At 40.8% G+C, this 19997-nt stretch overlaps 1 protein-coding gene across 1 annotated transcript in view; it reads left to right on the top strand.

Moving 5' to 3' along the window:
• Positions 1-255: 255 nt before the first annotated feature.
• LOC117497863 (filamin-B) overlaps positions 256-19997 on the top strand; it is a 79869-nt gene continuing 60127 nt past the window's right edge. Inside the window, 1 exon segment of the mRNA XM_034149896.1 lies at positions 256-676. Within this exon segment, the coding sequence (XP_034005787.1) occupies positions 385-676 (292 nt within the window). The 5' untranslated portion in view covers positions 256-384.

Below are 19997 nucleotides of genomic sequence, written 5' to 3'. Positions count from 1 at the left end.
GACTGCGCCACCCGCCTCCCAATTCGTTTACAATGTATGTTTATATTTTATTTTAATTTCAATTATTCTTACATTATTTTAAAGTGAAAACCTGAATGTTTTGTGCATGTCAATGAAGTCAATGATGCAAGATGAAATCCAAAAGGAGGCAGTGATGCAACATTTACAATCCCAAAGGCCCGTAAAACTTCATAGAAGAAGAGGAAGAAATCCGAGCTTTCAGAGCCGCACCTGAACGCAGCAGCAGCCAGTGAGTCTCCGTGAGGTTACAAAAAAACTGCAAACCAACTTCAGGCTGCTTCGAGGAAACACACACAACAATACGCTCCCGGCCCATTCTGTCACAGTTTAACCAGGGACCAGCAGCGGGAAAGAGAAGACAAGATGCCGGTCACAGAGAAGGACCTGGCCGAGGACGCTCCGTGGAAGAAGATCCAGCAGAACACCTTTACGCGCTGGAGCAACGAGCACCTGAAATGCGTCAACAAGCGGATCGTGGACCTGCAGACGGACCTGGGCGACGGCCTGAGGCTCATCGCCCTGCTGGAGGTCCTCAGCCACAAGAAGATGTACAGAAAGTACCACCCGAGGCCCAACTTCGGGCAGATGAAGCTGGAGAACGTTTCTGTGGCTCTGGAGTTTCTGGACAAGGAGAACATCAAGCTGGTCTCCATCGGTAAGTCCATTCATTCGTCTGCAGGTTGCAAAACTTCTTTTTTTAACCCGAATATAAGTTTGCCTGTTAGTGTAAAGTTCACACATATCAGGGATGCTGGTAATACTTATAATACAACTCCCAGTAAAGTTAGTTACTAGTTTTCCTAGTTTATTGACCCAAAACACAGTTTTCTCTCGTTGAGAGCACGAACTGCCTGTTAGAAATTGAGCATTTTAGAGTCTAACTGCGTTTTCCGCATAAATATATATAACCTACATTAACACATTATATCTTTATAGGATCAGGTGGACTCATTCTTCAATTCGGCATACATTTTATACACAAAACAACAAATATTTCTTGTTAGGTTTTGTAAGTGGTTAACCGTTGTTGATACGCGCCCACCTGGCTGATTTGGTCGTTGACAGACGGTGTCTGGAATCAAGAGCAGATTAAACCACATTCCAAAGTTGATATTTAATTGAAGTGATCGCTATTGAGGGTGTTTTGTGATGAAAAAGCCAATATAGATTGAAGACGCCTTTAAAATCCTTGTCTTGTGTGTTTAATGTTGGCCATGCACTTTTGCCGGAGACCAAAGTTCAGTCCATACCTTTGTCCTTTCATTGGTGTGGAGATTATTTTTATCAGAATGTAAACCGAAATCAATATAATGATAGATCCTTGTGTGATAGAATAAATAACTTAACCTAAATAACACGACACTGCATTTTTGGTTACTTTGAGTCCTGTTAGTTCCCCTACATGCAGCCCCTGCCAAACTGTGTTTAAGAATCCTTTGGTTTAATGTCGCTTTGCCTTTAGTCGACATTAAACGAGTGAAGATTATATTATTTGAATATCAATAGATTCAAAATGAACTAATCTTTAAATCGGCACACGGATAATCCAAATTGGGTACATTTTTTTGTTCAAAATTGCACATTTTCCTTCGTAAACTTTGCTCCTGCTGCCTATCACATCAGTGTAGCATTTATGTGATAGACGACCGTGAGAACTGGAGCCAAATCTCCTCTACAATTGTCAGTTTCATTAGAGTTACTGTCCCACAGTTATTACTGATGAACTGCATCATGCTGTCAACAGCAGCCTTAAACTGACAGTTTCTCTAAATGGAGTTTGGCATGTTGTGGGCAGAGTCTCCACATGACAACAGCAGAGTGTGTTTTAATGAGCAGGCTCCCACAGAGGGGGGACACACCTGTGTTAATGAGCCTGGCTTCATGTTGGGGGGTCAACATGAAAATATTTCACCCCCCAAACATTTACAAAGCCATAGCAAACTGTTAATAAGGTTAAACGTGATCAGTCTTCACCTGCTGCTTCATATTTTTCTTTAACAGGGTGCTTGTTGTGTCAGATTTTAATTAGTTTTGTTTGGCTTCCAACCAGGCTGCTAAATTATTTATTATGCTGCATATTTGCAGTTACATTTTTTTAATTGTTTTAATTTGTATTTGTGTAGAAACTCCCTCTGGAGGGATCACAGGGATGTTAGCCTTTGAAGACCATTTAAATGCACAGAAACCAATATAACACACTACAGGAAAGAGAAACTCCTTTAAATTAACAACTGATATGTTGTAGCTGACCTTAAATAGTTTCATTTCTATTGGTCGGTCATCATGTAAAGATTTTTAGATATTTTACTAAAATGTTTTTTCAAAACTTTCTCCCTCCTTTAGTCATGATGTCTAAAAATGTCTAGATTTTCTCTTACGTTATTGACCCCTAAATTACGCAACACACAGGCCAAGAATGCCCAATGCACATGAAGGCATAGAGCATACACACACTCATGCATATAAGTGCCCTGTTTTTAATGTGTATAAGACACATTTAATGAAAGAATGAGGTTTCAAAAGGACAGTGGAGTGACAGCCCCATAATGAAAGTGACCAAAACGGTCTTTCTCTTTAAAAAGTGAACACTGATGTTGGTCTCGCAGTTCCTTTGGTTTCAGATCCATCGATCTCTGGCTGCTTGTCACGCAGAATGCTTGTAAGGATTTTGTTTTACCCGCAGTTTCCTACCCACAGAGTGAGATAAATTACCAACAGAGCTGTTTTTCCCTCTCTGCTGCTTACATGTTAGAGAGTGTTTAAATATCAAACCGTTGTGTAATGACAGTATTGAATGTCTGCTCAGCTTTACAATTATGACTTTGATACTGTATTTAGTCTTTTTTCTGGGGGGGGGGGCTCTTTCACGCAATTAAGAAGTTTGACTTTCCCATTTCACTTTCAAAAAGTATTTTTCTGAAAATACTCTATCTGCAAAGTAACATTAAACGGAGTGATTTGCTCCACACAGCACTGATGGAGCTTGGTATTATGAAGCGTTTTAAACACAACACAGTCCTTTCAAGGTCATTTCAGGACAGAGCTGCATTCATTCATTTATTCACAGCTGCGGTAGAAAATCATCGTGGCGTTTTTTAGCCGCTGTTGCAAATTCATGCTTGTGTTCAACAACGTCACAATCTTCTTAACCTTACCTCAGCATGACTGTTCTTCTTCTTCTGTGGTGTTCAAGCCCGTCCTAAGTAACCAAGCATGACTGGCTGCAGCCATCCTTTCTACCCATAATCCCTTTTTGTTTTGTTTTCATGTCCTGTAGTCTTGTTAATGGAGGTCTGCCCAGTGTGGGGCCCTCCATTAGGTTTGATTTGGCCCGCCAAATATTTCATGCAGAGAAAAAATATAAAATAATGATAATATATAGGTATAAGAGGTAAATGCTTATTTAGGTATGCAGGATCTCTATTTATTTCAGAGTGACACAGGAAGCCAGTTTGGCGCAAGTGAGTTTAGAAAAAATGGAGAGCCAGTGACTGATGGTCAAAGGGCATCATTTACAATTTCACATCTTTACAATACAATCAAATACAACACGTGCTGCTTTTGGCCCCTGGCCCTGCATTAAGTTTCAGTTTTGCCCTTCAAGGGAAATGTTTAACGGTCACCTATTATGCAAAATCCACTTTTTCATGTCTTTTATACATAACCACGTGTCCCCTCTTCTTCATGTCTCTTCTTCATAACCATGTGTCCCCTCTGTGTAAAGAGATTCTGAAAGTTTCAGGAAAAAAGATTCTCTCACTTTTTGTCCTGATCCATTTATATATGAAAATGAGCTGATCAGATTTTGGCCACTTTATGATGTCATAACGATTTCTTTGGCTTGTATAACCATTAAACAGAGGGGTTTATGGGATGCTACAATGCATGATCTGTTTGGTATTTCAGCCAAACACTTCAGAGACTTGTTTTGTATATATCTGAGAACTATATTGATGAAAAACAGTATAATAGGGGACCTTTAAGCATTTAAGTACAGTTTTTTTTAAGCCATCTGGTTGCTGATTTGGGTCTTTTTGTGGGATTTGTTTGCGCTGTGACTCATCGTCGTATTTAAATTAATTCCGACACTAATTTTCCTCTAAAGTCTGAATCGGTGTGTTTCCACAGCTGAACTGAGCTCCTGGCTTCATCCACTGCTTGTTTTGAGGTGGACTTCAACAGTCTTTTCTAGATTTAAGATTCTTAAGTGTTTTATGCTTTATCAAATGTATACAATAATACTTTTGGACATACCCAAAAAAAACTGAGGCTTGACATCACTGGACACTCACTCCCATCCCTTAACACTAAGTTAAGGGATGGGAGTGAGTGTCCAGTGATGTCAAACTGTGTAGGTTGGATTTTCCAACGTAGAAAGGAAATGACCAGGGTTGGGTTGTAACGGAATACATGTAACGGCGTTACGTAATCAGAATACAAAAATCAAGTAACTATTCAGCTCACGTTACATTTGAAAAACGAGTAATCTGATTACAGTTACTTTAGTAAACCTGAAGTGAATACATTTTGGATTACTTATTGGAATTATTGGTGGAAAGATTTCCTCACAACATTTAATATTCATTACTAAAGGTACAGCCGAATCATCACAGCGCACAAAACCTATTACCGCCGCAGATGGACCAAAAAAGGGAGCGTTTGAAAAAAATGTGCGGGTCCGCTCAGTGAAACAATAACAACGAAACATGGAGAAACAAAGTCTGCGTTTAAATCGTGGCGATATCGACACCACAGGAAAACCTCCTTCACTTCATGAAATCTCTGCAGCACCAGGAGGCAGCGGGAGGGTGTTGGCGCCAACACTGGCAGGACAGAAGGCGACACGCCCGTTCTAAGCCGTGTCCCTCACTCCTCACATCCCAAGCTGCATCCCCAAAAAGTTTATTATGTTGTTACATCGTTTCAGATGTTATGTTTCAGTTGTGCTCTTGATAAACCATTAAAACAGTAAAAACACGTTCAGTTTCCTTTTGCTTTTTGTGTCTCCTGTACACCAAAACATACCCATCTGTGATGGATAAAGAAAGTAATCCAAAAGTAATCTAAAAGTAATCTGATTAAGTTACTTTTTTAAGACACGTAACTGTAACTGTATTCGGATTACTTTCCATGTGTTCAGTAATCAGTAACTGATTACATTTACAAAGTAACCCTCCCAACCCTGGAAATGACTGGGTGGGAAACACACACGGTGAAGCAACACTGCCATGTTTCAGACAGACAAAAACCAAAACAAAGGGATGTCATTTTTGAAAAAAAGGTGAGAAATTCACAGTTTTAGTTTCGAGGACTTGTTTAAAAAAAAAAAATGTAATGCAAGTTAATATTCATTGGATCTGAAACACTTTAATCAATTAGCCAGTAGTCACATGTCTTTTTGTACAAGAAGAATCAGTTTCAGATTAAACTCATGCAGCTTTAACTAAAATAGTTTTGACACAGTTGATGGGGTTAAATCCTCTAAATCCACGCAAAGTTCCTTGAATGCATCACAGAAAGTCACAATGCACATGGTTGCAAAATGATTTAGATCAATTAAGCTACACATCGGGTCAGAAGATCTCTTTCTTGACAGTTTTCCTTTTAATTTAATAGTAGTTTGACTTTGGATTAATGCTAAAATCACACATTCAGTATCAGAGATATCCTGGTGTTCTTTGGTTTCTCCCCCGAAACAAACTGCTCCAGTCCTGTGTTAAAGTGGACTGAGCCCCTCCCTCACAGACGGCCTCTGTCTGGTTGTTTGTTCTGCACCAGAGACTAAACAAACCAAAACAAACACACCAAGGACCGACTGAACTAGAGCTGCAGTAATGCCCCTTTCACACCAACGCGGTTCCAGGGCCGGTTCGGAGCTAGAGCCTGATAAGCACCGGTTTTCCTGTTCACACCGCAGCAGAGCCGGCTCTTTCCCCCGAAAACCGGTTCTTATCAAGCACCAAAAAATGGTCGGTCTAGAAGCAAGAACCGCATACGTCACGCTTACGTCGGAGGCGGGGGCAGGGGGCAGGGGCGGGATCAACCTGAGCAATAACAGTTTATGGCGAGTACGGCAAATAAAAGTTGTAACAAGCAGTAGCGCTGACCAAAGTGACTAGAACACAACCACACACTTATTAAAAAAACACACTTTATAAAGTCAGGCAACACTAACCAGCTTCGGTTGCTATGCTAACATCACCCATTTTATACCAGAGAAACTTTCATAACAGCGTTGTGATGCCAAACAGCGGGCAGCACTGCAGTGGTCGGTAAATGCCGCTGAAACACATTAATAAACAATGAACCACGGCACTCTGGAGAAATGTATAAGGTTGGAGAAGTAGTTATTTAATTTAATCTGGCTTCGTATGATTAAAAGCAACACGATCATCGACCCGACGCAGTCCCCCATTGTTGTTGTTGTGAGCGCCGTTAGGGAGAAAATCAGCGACGTAAACGGTGACGTCATGACGCAGCAGCGGCAGCACCAGTCGGGCTCTGGGCGGTGTGAACAAAACGGGGGCTGAAAAGAAAAACCGGTTCTGAACCAGAAGAGCTCAAGCACGGAGCTAGAACGGGAACCGCGTTGGTGTGAAAGGGGCCTGACAGAACATTTCATTATTGCTTAACATAGCAATCTTTAAGTCTTTATCACCTCAAAAAATTGCCATTACAACTAACAGAGGAAAACGTGACATCTTAAAATGACCTTTGACCAAAAGTCTGAATATCAAGAAAGATATTAAACATGACAAAGAAAAGCAGGAGGAATGTTGGAACCACTATTTCCTCTAGAAAAACACATGAAATGTGGCGGAAGTACCTCAGTTTTCGGGTACTGAGGTTTGGAAACCAGAGGGTCGACGGTTCAAGTCCCCACATGAACCTGGTGGAATGTCTTCCAAACAGTGTACAAATAGGAAGTCTTCAATGATTAATGACAAAGAGAAGCAGAAAGTCTTCTGAAAACATGAAATATTGGAATTATTCCTCAACTTTCAGGATTTAAGATTGACTCAAATAAGGCGACAATACCTTCAATTGAGAACCATAGGGTCCCCGGTTCAAGTCCGTCATGGACCAAGTACTGATGAGGGACTACTAGCTTCACTTCAGGGCACTGCTTGCCTAGCTGCCTTCGAGCAAGGCAGTAACCCCAATTGGCAGTCCTTTGCTCTGACCCCTCTCCATTAAACCCTGTGCATAGGTCCTGTTTTGCATGTGTGTGTATTCCAGGCCTATGTGTAATGTGTAACATAACAGCAGAGTACAAATGTAAAATCCTCTTAAAAGGAAAAATAAAATACAATAAAAAGGAAATGACTAATCATTATTGAAACAGTTGCCGGAGTAATGGATTACTCGTTTCAGTTCTAGTCTGAATAAGCTGCTTTATAGTGTGTCTCTCCTGAAAACTCTAATAAACACACGTGATGTCTGGGGTTTAAAACCCGCAGCAGGAAATGTTTAGAAAGTTTTGTTATATATGTAATGATTAAACAGCTGACTGTGATTTGCATGTCTGAACAGCACAGTGCTTATTGTTTGAACTTGTTTGGGACTACGGATGGAAACTAGCTCAAAGCTAAAATCCGGCATGTTTACGTTTTTAAAGCATTATTTGTTTTAAATGTTCATCAATGTGCACTGTCCCTCGTCAAATAAACGATCAAATGAACATAGGAACAGAACAGTGTGTTGAGGCATGAAACAGGTCTGCATAACCCCAGTGTTGGAGGGTCTGTGAGCGGGGGTCCGGTTCTGGTCCACAGGTAACGAGAGTGTGTCAGATGCCTCACCTCCACGAGAGGAGTGAACAGAGAGGGGAGGGGAGGAGGGGGGGGGGGGGTCGTGGGAATAAGATGCCTGCTGCTGTCAGACAAAGTGATGAAACTCAATGTCTCCTTTTGTGTGTGCGTGTGTTAATGTTTAGCTCTGGTGTGGGGCCCCTTTGAGAGGCCCCTACCCTTTCTGAGGAAGAAGGAGGAATATCTTTAAACATTTCTGTGTTTTGAATTCATTCGGCAGTGCTTTGTTTGGCGCATTTGATGCAGCATTACAGACATTCAAAAATAATTGTCACATGTTTCATTCACATTTTTAATATTCAACCAAAGGAAAAAAGGCTGTTTTGAGCTGTTAAAGGGGACACCATACAGAACATGAGGGTTACATAAAGTTACAACTCAGAACAGTCTCCTCCTGAATGAATTATCTTTGAGCAAACTTTAAATCTGGACTTGTAAGCTTCCCACGGTGCCATAGCCCACATGGTGTGTGTCGGTCTGTGTGTGTGTGTGTGTGTTTGTGTGTTGACTCCACCCTGCTTCATATTCAGCGGTGTTGGTTTGTGGAGCTGTTTTTAGTTTCTCATTTTCTAGAAGCTGACATCTGTCGGCTTTTAAGAAGTTTTTGGGTCCTTAGGTGAAAGTGTCTGAAGGAGAATAATCTATTTGAACACAGACAGCATCACCTGATAATATTTTATTAATATAATTTAAACCAGCAAAATCCCCGAATCATAATTTATGCATCTCAAAAGAGTTTAAAGTGGGATGGATCTTTTTGGTACACTAAACCAATAAAAAATAAAAAACACAGCTAAAGTGAATGAATTAACTTTTAACTTTTGAGATAAGCCGTGTGTGTTTTTTCTGTGTGTATATGTATGTTAGTGTCAGCAGTGCATACTTGTGAAGGAGTCCTAGAGACTGTGACCTAATCACTCTTCTTGCAGAGATTGCAAATCTTTGAATGTGTGTTCTACCTACCTGTGTGGACATTGGCCAATGCATTGAGTGCTGTGTGTGTCTGTGTGTCTGTGTCTGTGTCTATGTCTGTGTCTGTGTCTGTGTCTGTGTCTGTGTCTGTGTCTGTGTCTGTGTCTGTGCGCTGTATAAAAAGGGTGTTGGCCTTCCACTTGTGCAGACAGGTGTGGTGCATCATGGTTGAAGTGGAAGAGGGATTTGGTGTGTTGAAATGATGAGTCAAGTCCATTAGTCAATCAGAACTTCTACATAACCATCATCGTTTATCAATCACTTCCTATAGTGGGAAGAGAAGTGGGGGAGGGAGATCAGGGCGAGGCAAGTTTGTTTAAAGAGGAGATATATTGCTCATTCTCAGGTTCATATTTGTATTTTGTGTCTCTGCTGTGACATGTCTCCATGCTTTAATGTTCAAAAAGGTCTGCCTGTGCTGCTGCACCTCTTTTCACCCTCTGTCTGAAACCACAGAACAGTCTGCATGGAAACTATCAAGACAAAGTGCAACAGAAACTACGATACGCAGTCTTTAAAGAGGCAAAGAGAATGGATTTGTCGGACTCAGTGGACAATATTGACCTCACTTTGGCTCATGTGATATTAAACAGCTGCTTATTTACACATCCAGCAGACACACAGCAACATGAACACCCTCCAGTAGTTGTGATGAATGTAAGCCCAATATTCTCTCTCTTTAAGTTCTGTTTTTGGTCTCCACCACCAAATCTTAAGAAAAATGTATTTTACGCTGCTAAAAGTCCTCTATATCCACGATAATGTTTCTTACTTTGTGTTGCTGCTGTTTGCTGCAGAGCAGGTAGTGTACAAAGGAATTATCAGAGCAGTTTGCTCAAAAAAACTAAACTCATGAGATTACTGCGACTGAAACATACCCTAAATGTACTGGAAAACCAGAACTAAAAGCTAAAAAAGGCGGCCTGGTATTTGCTATTGCGAAAGCTGTTAAATTCTTTGCCAATTAAGATCGGAAATGCCACAAACTAAGTAAATTACCTTTTATTTGACCATGATGCTTAACATGGGTCAATTAAACTTGCATAGCGCGAGTCCCAAATACCAGCAATTAGACTTATCCGCTGGTAAAAGCTGTGAAGTTTCCACAGAAACAATCCAGCAATTAGAGGCTAATTACTGTCGCATTGTGTAGCTTTTGGATTCTTTTTTTTCTCTATTTAAAGTGGCCAATCAGACATTTGACCTGCTGCTTTATTTCAATAACTACTCTGCTTGTAGCGCTGTTCTATAAGTTCATCTGAGTGCGCATCGCATGTGTGTGTGTGTGCGAGACAGAAACAAAGTAAAATTGCTGAGAACAGGCCCGACGGGATCCGTAGCTTTCAGTTGGGACCTACTCAGTGTCACACACACACAGACCCAGACACACACAGACCCAGACACACACAGACCCAGACACACACAGACCCACACATAGTTAACCTGCAGTGCCTTCAGGCTGTGCTTTTGAAGAGCTCTGTGAAGTGACTCGTGTTCCTCACTGAAGCTTCAGTCTGTGTTAATACAAGGAAGAAGTTTTAACATATGTTACACTTTAATATGCAGCAGTGATTCAGCATGTGATTTTCTCATTCAAAGTTCTTTTTTGAGAAAAGCAGAAAATCTCAATATTTGAGAGGCTGAAAACAGCATTTTCTGCCATCTTCACAAACAGTTCTCTGATGTCATTCAGCGAATCAATTATGAAACCAGTCACTGTATCCAAATGAACTGCTCTTATATTATATTTGACAGACCAAATGGTCAATTAAAAAAAGAATCATGGCTTAAGTGATTATGAAAATCAATTTGTTGCAATCTCAGACAGTGGTGGGACATTCTGTGGTAATAATGGCTGCAAATAGAAATTCTCTCATTGTGACATATTAACCTACCCCACACACACACACACACACACACACACACACACACACACACACACAGGGTTTCACTCTTTCCCTCTTGGCCCCTTGGTTGCCATGGTGCTGTGTCAACAACAGTCTGCTGGTTTCACGCTGACAGCAGATGGATGTTTGGTTTCAGTCTAATAGCTGTGTGTGTGTGTGTGTGTGTGTGTGTGTGTGTGTGTGTGTGTGTGTTTGGTTTTAGAGTTCACTTTTCGTTACGTTTAGCTCTTTTTGTGTAATGCTGTTTTGTGTTGTCTTCAGTTACAATACAACTGTTTTCTAGTTTAATCTTGCTTCTTTGATTTTCTTACTCACAAAGACCGATGTTGTATATGTTAGATTTTTCTTTGGACATTAGTGGACAGACTCTTTCATGTAGGGAAGTCATAATTGTTGTATATGTTAACGCTCTTGGGCTGCTGTCTGTTTAATTCAGTAGTGTACAGTTATATTACAACATTGTTGTTACATGTGTTGGGTAGTGCAAAACAAATAAGCAATGACGTGTGTCTTGTTGTTCTCTTTGTGTTCCAAAGTTAGGTTAATCAAACACTACATAAAAGTGTGTCAGTCTATTTTAGACTTTACATCTAATGATGGCAGGGGTCTCCGGTGAAGTCAAGTAAAAACGTTAAGAAAACATCCAGTGAACTGGAGCGAACAGAGCCAAACCGCCGCGGAGTTCATGATTCATTTTATATTTCCTTTGGAAATTGAAGCCATAAAGACCTTAATGTGCTCTAACATGCACGCGTCTCCCATCCAAGTCACAACACTGGCAGGAGTGTTTGGGTTGGCCTCCTCCTCAGTCACTCAGAATCCTCTGCACTCCTTCACTCCTGCAGTTTGTTTCTTTACTTTCATGTGTTTCAGTTCTTTGGTTTCACTGCTCTAGTTGAAAGAAACCACCAGGGCTGCTGTCATATTTGTGGCTTCATTTTCACTTTGATTTTGTTCACTGCACGCTTTTCTTCTGAGGTTCAACCCAACTGTCCGATGGTAGGAGAAGAAGAGGTTTCAAAGTTCAGTTTCTCCCCGTTTACTGCCTCTGTCGAGATGATAAGTGTTTTCGACCGCGGTAATAATTGCAACCAGATCACGGCTCTCTAGAAAAAGTAAAACTTGATAAAGAGGCCGGGGCAACTCTGGCAATTTGTTTTGGAGGTTTTGATTCTCCAGCGTGAAGGATTGTTTTTGAGGAGTTAAAGAAGCATGACTTGCGGGGTTGGAAGAAAAAACACATTTTCTAGGATGGAGAACAAAATTGCTTTCAGGTTAAAGTTTACACTGTAAGAAATAGAGCTCCAGTCAAAACAGTGTGAAAACACCAATAAATCCCCTCCATCCACCACATGTTTCCTGCAGATACCCTCAAGTGACACCAGACTATCACATCGAACAGAGGTTTGATCATATAAAACGTGTACATTATTTGTTTATTTATAATATTGAATTCAAACTGTAAATGTAAGCGTGTAGAGATCATGTGTATATAGCTGAACTTGCAATAAGCAGCATTGTAATATCATTGTTAATGCCACAAGAGGAAAAGTCACTGGTATTTTCCATCATTCTCATCATCCTGTGTTCCTGTTTCAAGCTTTACTTAAAGATGTCACTACACATGGAAACATAACACTCTTGTGAAGAAAACATGTTGCTGTTAGTTGCTAAAATCATCAGAAATTGACCCAAAATCCAAATGTATTGTCAGTTTGAATCTGTAATTGTATCAGTAACACAATTTAAACTTTAAATACATATTAGTATTTTGTGCCCCGCTGTGACACGTTCACATCCTTTAATGTTCAAAGAGGGCTTTATCTCATACTGCCTGTAACACGAGATGAGCTTCTGAGCGCAGGTTAGCTAGCGCCACACTTTGATTTGACATTTGGCTCACCTACAAATCCAGAAGCTTCCCATTTGGAAAACAAAATGTCCCAAACCGGCAGCCCATGTCCACAGACGGGGACAGATAAAGAAACAGACGATGGGATTATTTCTGTTTGTTGTTGACCTTGAAGATGGTGTGTGTGTGTGTGTGTGTGTGTGTGTGTGTGTGTGTGTGTGTGTGTGTGTGTGTGTGTGTGGTGTGTGTGTGTGTGTGTGTGTGTGTGTGTGTGGTGTGTGTGTGTGTGTGTGTGTGTGTGTGTGGTGTGTGTGTGTGTGTGTGTGTGTGTGTGGTGTGTGTGATGTGTGTGTGTGTGTGTGTGTGTGTGTGTGTGTGTGTGTGTGTGTGTGTGTGTGTGTGTGTGTGTGTGTGTGTGTGTGTGTGTGTGGTGTGTGTGTGTGTGTGTGTGTGTTGTGTGTGTGTGTGTGTGTGTGTGTGTGTGGTGTGTGTGTGTGTGTGTGTGTGTGTGTGTGTGTGTGTGTGTGTGTGTGTGTGTGTGTGTGTGTGTCCCCCGCCTCTCCCTCCCGCCGTCGTGCTCTTGGGCTCTTCCCTCCCTTCCTTTTCCCCCGCCCTCTTTGCCGCTCCTGTCCTTCTCCCCCTCTGTTTGCTCTTCTCCCTGTGTATCCTCTTGATTGTAAGTTAGCTTTGGTGTCAGCAACACACACACACACACACACACACACACACACACACACACACACACACACACAGGGCCTCTGTGTTGCTGCAGTAAAGGTAACATGAGAGTGGGGGGGATATAGTCTTTCACACACCTCCACTCTGCAGAGAAAGCTTCTTTGTTGCGTTCAGGTCTAAATGGAGCAGATTTTTTAAGGTGAAGCACTGAGGGCCACTTTAAGAAACATTTAAAGAAGTAATTAACTAAAGTCTGATTCATAGACACAATCACCACTGGTTGATTTTAGTTTTTTGGAAAATAGTTTTGACTTTTCACTCAAGCAAGATGTTGGTTTGCTATCTATCCATGAAATATTAGGCCACAGATGATTAGCTTGGCATAACAAACAGCTAGTTAGCTTAGCATAGCAACTGGAAACAAGGGGAAACAGGAAGCCTGTCTCTGTCCAGAGGAAACTGAATCAACATACAGTACAAGCCTCAAAAGCTCAACAGTGACCACTGCTCTTGTTTGTTCAATTCTTACAAGAAGGAAAGTGTACCATTTTATGGGTCATCTGTCAGAATATGTATTGGCTCTAAGTAGTTCGAAGTCAATTATTAATCAGCTAATTTACCTTTTTTAACTTTGTCTTGTGACTGTATTGATAAGGCAAACAACATTTAAAACGTAATCATTGATTAGAGGTGCTGATAGGTGTATTTACTGTAGATACTTTTGTAGAGAGCCACCCTGCTGAAAAAAACAGCTTGGACCATTTTAGCTGGTCAGGCTGGTTGACCAGCCAGTAGATATTAGGCTGGATGGTTGGCTGGTTTAGAGGGGGTTTGGACACTTTAGCTGGCCAGGATGGCTGGTTTAGCTGGTTTAGCTGGCACCAGCTAAACCAGCTAAACCAGCCATCCTGGCCAGCTAAAGAAAACAGCATAGTATAGACCTGGTCACCAGCATCCATCTAGCACCAGCTTATGTTTAATAATAGTATTAAATATACCATGCTGGAAGCATGTACATTGTTTAAATACTGGTAGGATTATTTAAACCAGAGAACATACATATATTACAAAGATTCATTGTGTCATGTATTCTGGTATCTACCAAAATAAAGACATTGTATAGTGTTCATTACAGTATTTTAATTTAATAAATAGCAATAAATAGCTAGTTAATATAATAAAATACACAGTAACAATACAATAATTATACACATAACAACCAACCTGCAAATCAACCTATACATCAAAATAAATATATTATCTAAAACAGGTGTATTTGATTTAAAAATAAAAGTAATAAATAGATGGTAACAAAAACAGTAACACTATGTATGATAAGAAAAAGGCAACAAACAAAGTGGTTTTTGTTTTTCCTTGTTCATGTCCATAATGGTTCCCGTTGTGTAGCGTCCAGCCTTTCCCAATCTGGCCTGCACTTCTGTCTGTGAAGCCACTTCTTGAAGCAAACTGAAAAGAAATGGACAGATATAAGTACACTGTAAAAAGAAAACTTGACATTTACGTTAACATTTGGGCTGCTGTGGTTGCCAGAACTTGATTTATGGCAGGCAGTGAACCAACGATAAAAAAAATGTCTCTCACCAAGTAGGACTCGGTTCCCTTCGTACGTACCAGAGAGCCGCTCAAAAGAATCCGATCGTTCGCGAACGTCACATCACTAGCATAGACCAGCTTAACTACCAGCTAAAACCAGCATAGACCAGCTTGACATCCATGCTGGTCTATGCTGGTTTAGCTGGCCAGGCTGGTCTTGAACCAACTAAACCAGCCTAACACCAGCTAAAACCAGCAACCATCTTAAGCTGGTCTATGCTGGTTTTTTCAGCAGGGCATGCTTCACCCCGTTTCCAGTTTGTATGCTAAGCTAATTTAAACAGCGGTTACTTGTAGCCTTATGTTAGTCGATAGAAAACAAATGGGCCAATATCCCAACATGTCATTAAAAGTTAAAGATATAAGAACAAAAATGTTTTACTTTTCCCCATTGATATAACATATAACTTGTTCCAGCTGTTTCAAAATGGGTTTAGGGTTTATACAAATGACATGATCTGTGATGCACCTCTTAAAGGGCCAGTACACCAAAATAACAAAAAAATAACATTTCGTTCCAAGCATTTTGGTTGATGTTGTTAGTTCTGACAATGTTTTAGGGGGATAAAACTACAAAGGCCAAACCAATATAATGCAGGTTACTAGAAACTGACACACACACCTCTTTGTTTCATTGTCAACAGTCATCTTGTTGTCTCAGAGCAGACGTGTGTGCCACTCTTACATTGTAGTCATCATAATGTCTTTGTGTTCTGGTGCTGAACTGTGTTTGATGTTTAATCACACTCTCACACACACACACACACACACACACACACACACACACACACACACACACACACACCCCTCTGTTGTCTGGATGGAGATGCAGCAGACATGACGCAGAGTTACAGTTCACTAAATATTTGGTTAATGATGTGACGGTGACAAAAAGACAAAAAACCCTAACCTCTACATTTAAACCTATACTCCAGCTCCCCAGCACACACACACTGGGGTGTTGAACAGTGTGTGTGTGTGTGTGTGTGTGTGTGTGTGGTTTCCAGGGGATTGTGATAATCACCGTGGCGAACCTCCTGCAGCCTGGCTCAGAAGCAAACATCTTAAACTCCTCACTCACTCATACTCTACGTACTCTCTTGTCTCGCTGACATAATGTTTGTGTCTGCTCCAATCTGTAATCTTGTTTTGTCATGCAAGGTCCCAGACAATATATATGATCTATTGTCAACCATCTAACCACTTGGAGTAACATTTGTTGTTATTGGCTATTCTCTCAAATAATCAATAAATCAGTTGGTCCATTAACAGTCCAAGCCCCAAAGATATTCAGTTGACTATCTCCTCATGACCCCTCACAGCCACTGAGAATCAACTAGAACTTGTTTCATTGGACAACACATCTCACCTCGGGGTACTTTTTGTCTTTTCCATGACTTCTTCTCTCATCTTGTGGCCTCTAAAATGAGCTTCATTATGTCAGAACTGTTATTATTCTCCGTATATTTACTAATCCTGCACTCCTTTTCTCCTGGTGTTCTTTTTATTTCTCTCCTTCATCCACCACATCTCCTCTGTCTCCTTCTCCTTCCCCATCTTCCTCCTCCTTTGGCAATCCTGTCCTCTTCTTCCTCTTGCTCTTTTTAACAACTTTTATAAACTATATATTTACATGAACATAAAACAAGAACAATAAAAAAATTGAATATAAAAAACAATAATTGAAAGGAGAAGAGCAGAGGAGAGGAGAGGTCTCCGTCCCTCCTCCTGTTCATTCTTCTCCCTTATCTCCTCTCTCCAGCCTGTCCGTCCTCTCCTCCTACTCCACTTCTTACCAAATGTTTACAGAATGCCTCATTAACTGTCTCAGGTTCCCTATTTGCATTGGGTTTGAATCCCGAACAATCCTCCATTGTCTTGTCCTTAATCTTGTCCCGTGATGGATTCAATCTGTGTATAGTACTGATTACAAGTTTAAGTGATGATTGGGGCCCTGATATGTGAAATGAACCTGGATGGGTTTTCGCTGTGTGCTGAACATCATGAGACAAGGCCATACTTTTTGTGACTGCTAACTGTTATCATAACTCACGTCATTCACCACGTCTGTGAGGATACACGCAGCCCTCAATTAGTGAAAGTGCCGACTTCTCCCGTTTCGTCCAACACTCCAGTCCAGTTTGTGGCGTATGATTGTTTTTAGAGAGGTTTTGTGAGGAGATTCACCTTTACAGCTTTTCCCAACATTAATACGATTTGTTTTCAAAGGAATACAAAGGCAGCCAAATGTCGTTGGAACAAAACAACATGGATTGCTGATTGTTAAATACGGTAAGAGTAGGGTCTCCTTTTTGCGCCAGGAACCTCCCTCCATGACTCCGAACAAATCAATATTACACTCCTTCACTTAACTCACAGCCAGAGTCACTATAACTGTCAGCGACATGTTCGTTGACATTCTGTAAATCTAATTTTAACAGTCGTGTAAACTGATATCAATTATTTATTATAAAACACATAAAAACAGCCCAACATTAACATTTCAACCAGTCCTACTGTACAATACTTTATTAATCCCATGAGTGGGAATTCAGTTTTCATTCTGTTGTACAGTACACCTGAAATACACACATGCACAAACATGACCTATACACATTAGGCTGAGATACACACATGCAACAACACAAATGAACAATTGTAGAATGCCAGACAGATGCGGACCCTGAATTTAACCCTGAAAAACGCATTTACATCTGCAAGACATCTGTATGAAGGATAACATAGACTACTGTCACAAGCCTAGTTTCTGTCATTTGACATTTGTTTTCTCTTGGATAATTAGTTTGTCTTTTTCATTGTAAATGAATCTGAAAGACGTGAGAGCCAGTGTTTGATCTTCTTCTCTTCATCTCTGCAGCTGTTTGTCCGACCAATGACCAGATAAATGAGAATGACACTGACTCTGTATCTCACGTGCTCATTAACCAAATCAAAGACATTAAAAGCCTTTGGGGGATCAACCCTCTCTGAGCTGCTGGTTCATGACTCATACGACTCTTATTAAGCGGCTCCGTTATTACAGCAATGCATCATGGGGTGATGTCATCAGTTTGGGAGTGCCGACATGATGCGATGGGGGAAGACTGTCGACCTCGCTGCTCACGGGTCAGGATGTAGGACCTGAAGTTGGATTTGAAGTGATCAATCATTTGACAGCAGCTTAAAGTTACACTGGAGACCTAAAGGGTCACTTCGCCCCAATTATTGGAAACATACGCTCTTCCGGACCTCTAGTCCTAATGCAAGGGTGGTACATTTTTGGAGCTCTATGTCATTGAAAATTGACAAATGAATCACATCTTTCCCCATTACTCTTCATGATACCCCGAACATGCTGTCAACTGTGTTCATTGGAACACGCAGATCCATCCATTCACGTTCATTGTATCAAGGGACTATTTATTTGTAGTAAACCCACAAACCAGCAGTTTTTATTTATTTTTTGCCTTTATTGTAGAGACAGAGTTGAAACTGGGAGGGGGATGACATGCGGTCCCTCGCTTTGGGACCATGCCAAGGTACAGGGGTCCCATCCTCTACCAATTCAGCTATACGGCAGCCCGAACCAGCAGTATCTTCAAGACAAAGTACCTTATAGTGCATAATGAACTCCGCCAGGCTAGCTCTTCCATCTGCTTCCAGTCTTTGTGCTAAGCTAACTGTCTGTTGGCTTTATACTTAAGAGACATTCATGAGAAATGTGTGGATCTTTGCACAAATCTCTCTCTCTAACCTGTAACACTCAATGTTGCTGTAATGTGGTTGAAAAATGGCAGTAAATGTACAAAATTAGGACAAAAAGATTGTATTGTATTTGTAGTTCAAACGGTTCATAAGTATCAAAGTTAATATGAGATTTAGAGTAAGTGGGCATCAAATATTTAAACATTTATTGTCAAAAGTTCTACTTGATTGCAATTAGAAGATAAACTAACATTTCACTAAAACATATGTAGGGTAGTGTTTAGCTGAAGGTCATTCGTGGTCATTACATTTAGATCAAATATGTGCTCTGAAAACACAGATTGAAAGAAAGCTGAAAGTCACTAAGGGGTAACGGTCAACAACGACAAAAAAGAAAAAACAATATTGATGAGACAATCGTTGATGATGGTCTTTTGTATCATACACCTGGAGGAGTAATGTCATACACCTGGAGGAGTAATGTCATACACCTGGAGGAGTAATGTCATACACCTGGAGGAGTAATGTCATACACCTGGAGGAGTAATGTCATACACCTGGAGGAGTAATGTCATACACCTGGAGGAGTAATGTCATACACCTGGAGGAGTAATGTCATACACCTGGAGGAGTGTGTGTTGAGTAAAAGGGGTGCTTGTAACTTATTAGACATCACTTTAAAAAGGCTACCTGCTGAGTATGTGTGTGTATGGTTGTGTTTACATTTAGTGCTTGTGGATTTGTTTGTGTGTGTTTGTGTGTGTGTAGGGCTTTATTTCCTTTTCCATCATCTCTTTGCAGGGGAGGTGGGTGTTGAAATGTGTGTATTAGAGTCAGGGGTGGGTGGGCGTGGTTATGATCTCACTGTTGAAGAATCTGTGTGTGCCATGGGTCAAACCTACTGTGTCCACACAAACACATATTACACAAGCACACGCACACGCATGCACACGCACACACGCACACGCACACGCACACGCACACGCACACGCACACACACACACACAGAAGCACCACATCCTGTTTACCACTGCAGGTACCTCCTGTCCTTTGTTGGAAAGGATATTTCCACCCAGAAATGTGCTTTCCCTACAATACTTTTACATTGTTCTCAGCTTTAAGTATTTTTTAATGATGCTCTGGTGTTTTTTATACTACAAATGTATGTATTTTAATCTTTTAGTCTATGGATAGACAACAAATCTAATTTAAAATGTAATCAGATTAGTCGGTTATACAAATATTATATAGTTGCAGCGCTGCATCAGGCGGACTTATATTCATCAGCTTTATTGAAGAGACTCTAGGTCCATTTTGTCCAAGACATCCAACACTCAAATATAAATAAAAAAAGGCAGTTCCCCCAATGTCTCCACAGATAGGTGACTGGTACAGCACTGAGACACGGATTTGAAAGCAGCAAAATGACAGAATTAT

The sequence above is a fragment of the Trematomus bernacchii genome, unplaced genomic scaffold (assembly GCF_902827165.1).
Source record: "Trematomus bernacchii unplaced genomic scaffold, fTreBer1.1, whole genome shotgun sequence".
NCBI classification, from domain to species: domain Eukaryota; kingdom Metazoa; phylum Chordata; class Actinopteri; order Perciformes; family Nototheniidae; genus Trematomus; species Trematomus bernacchii.
This window is presented reverse-complemented; position numbering and strand designations above follow the sequence as displayed.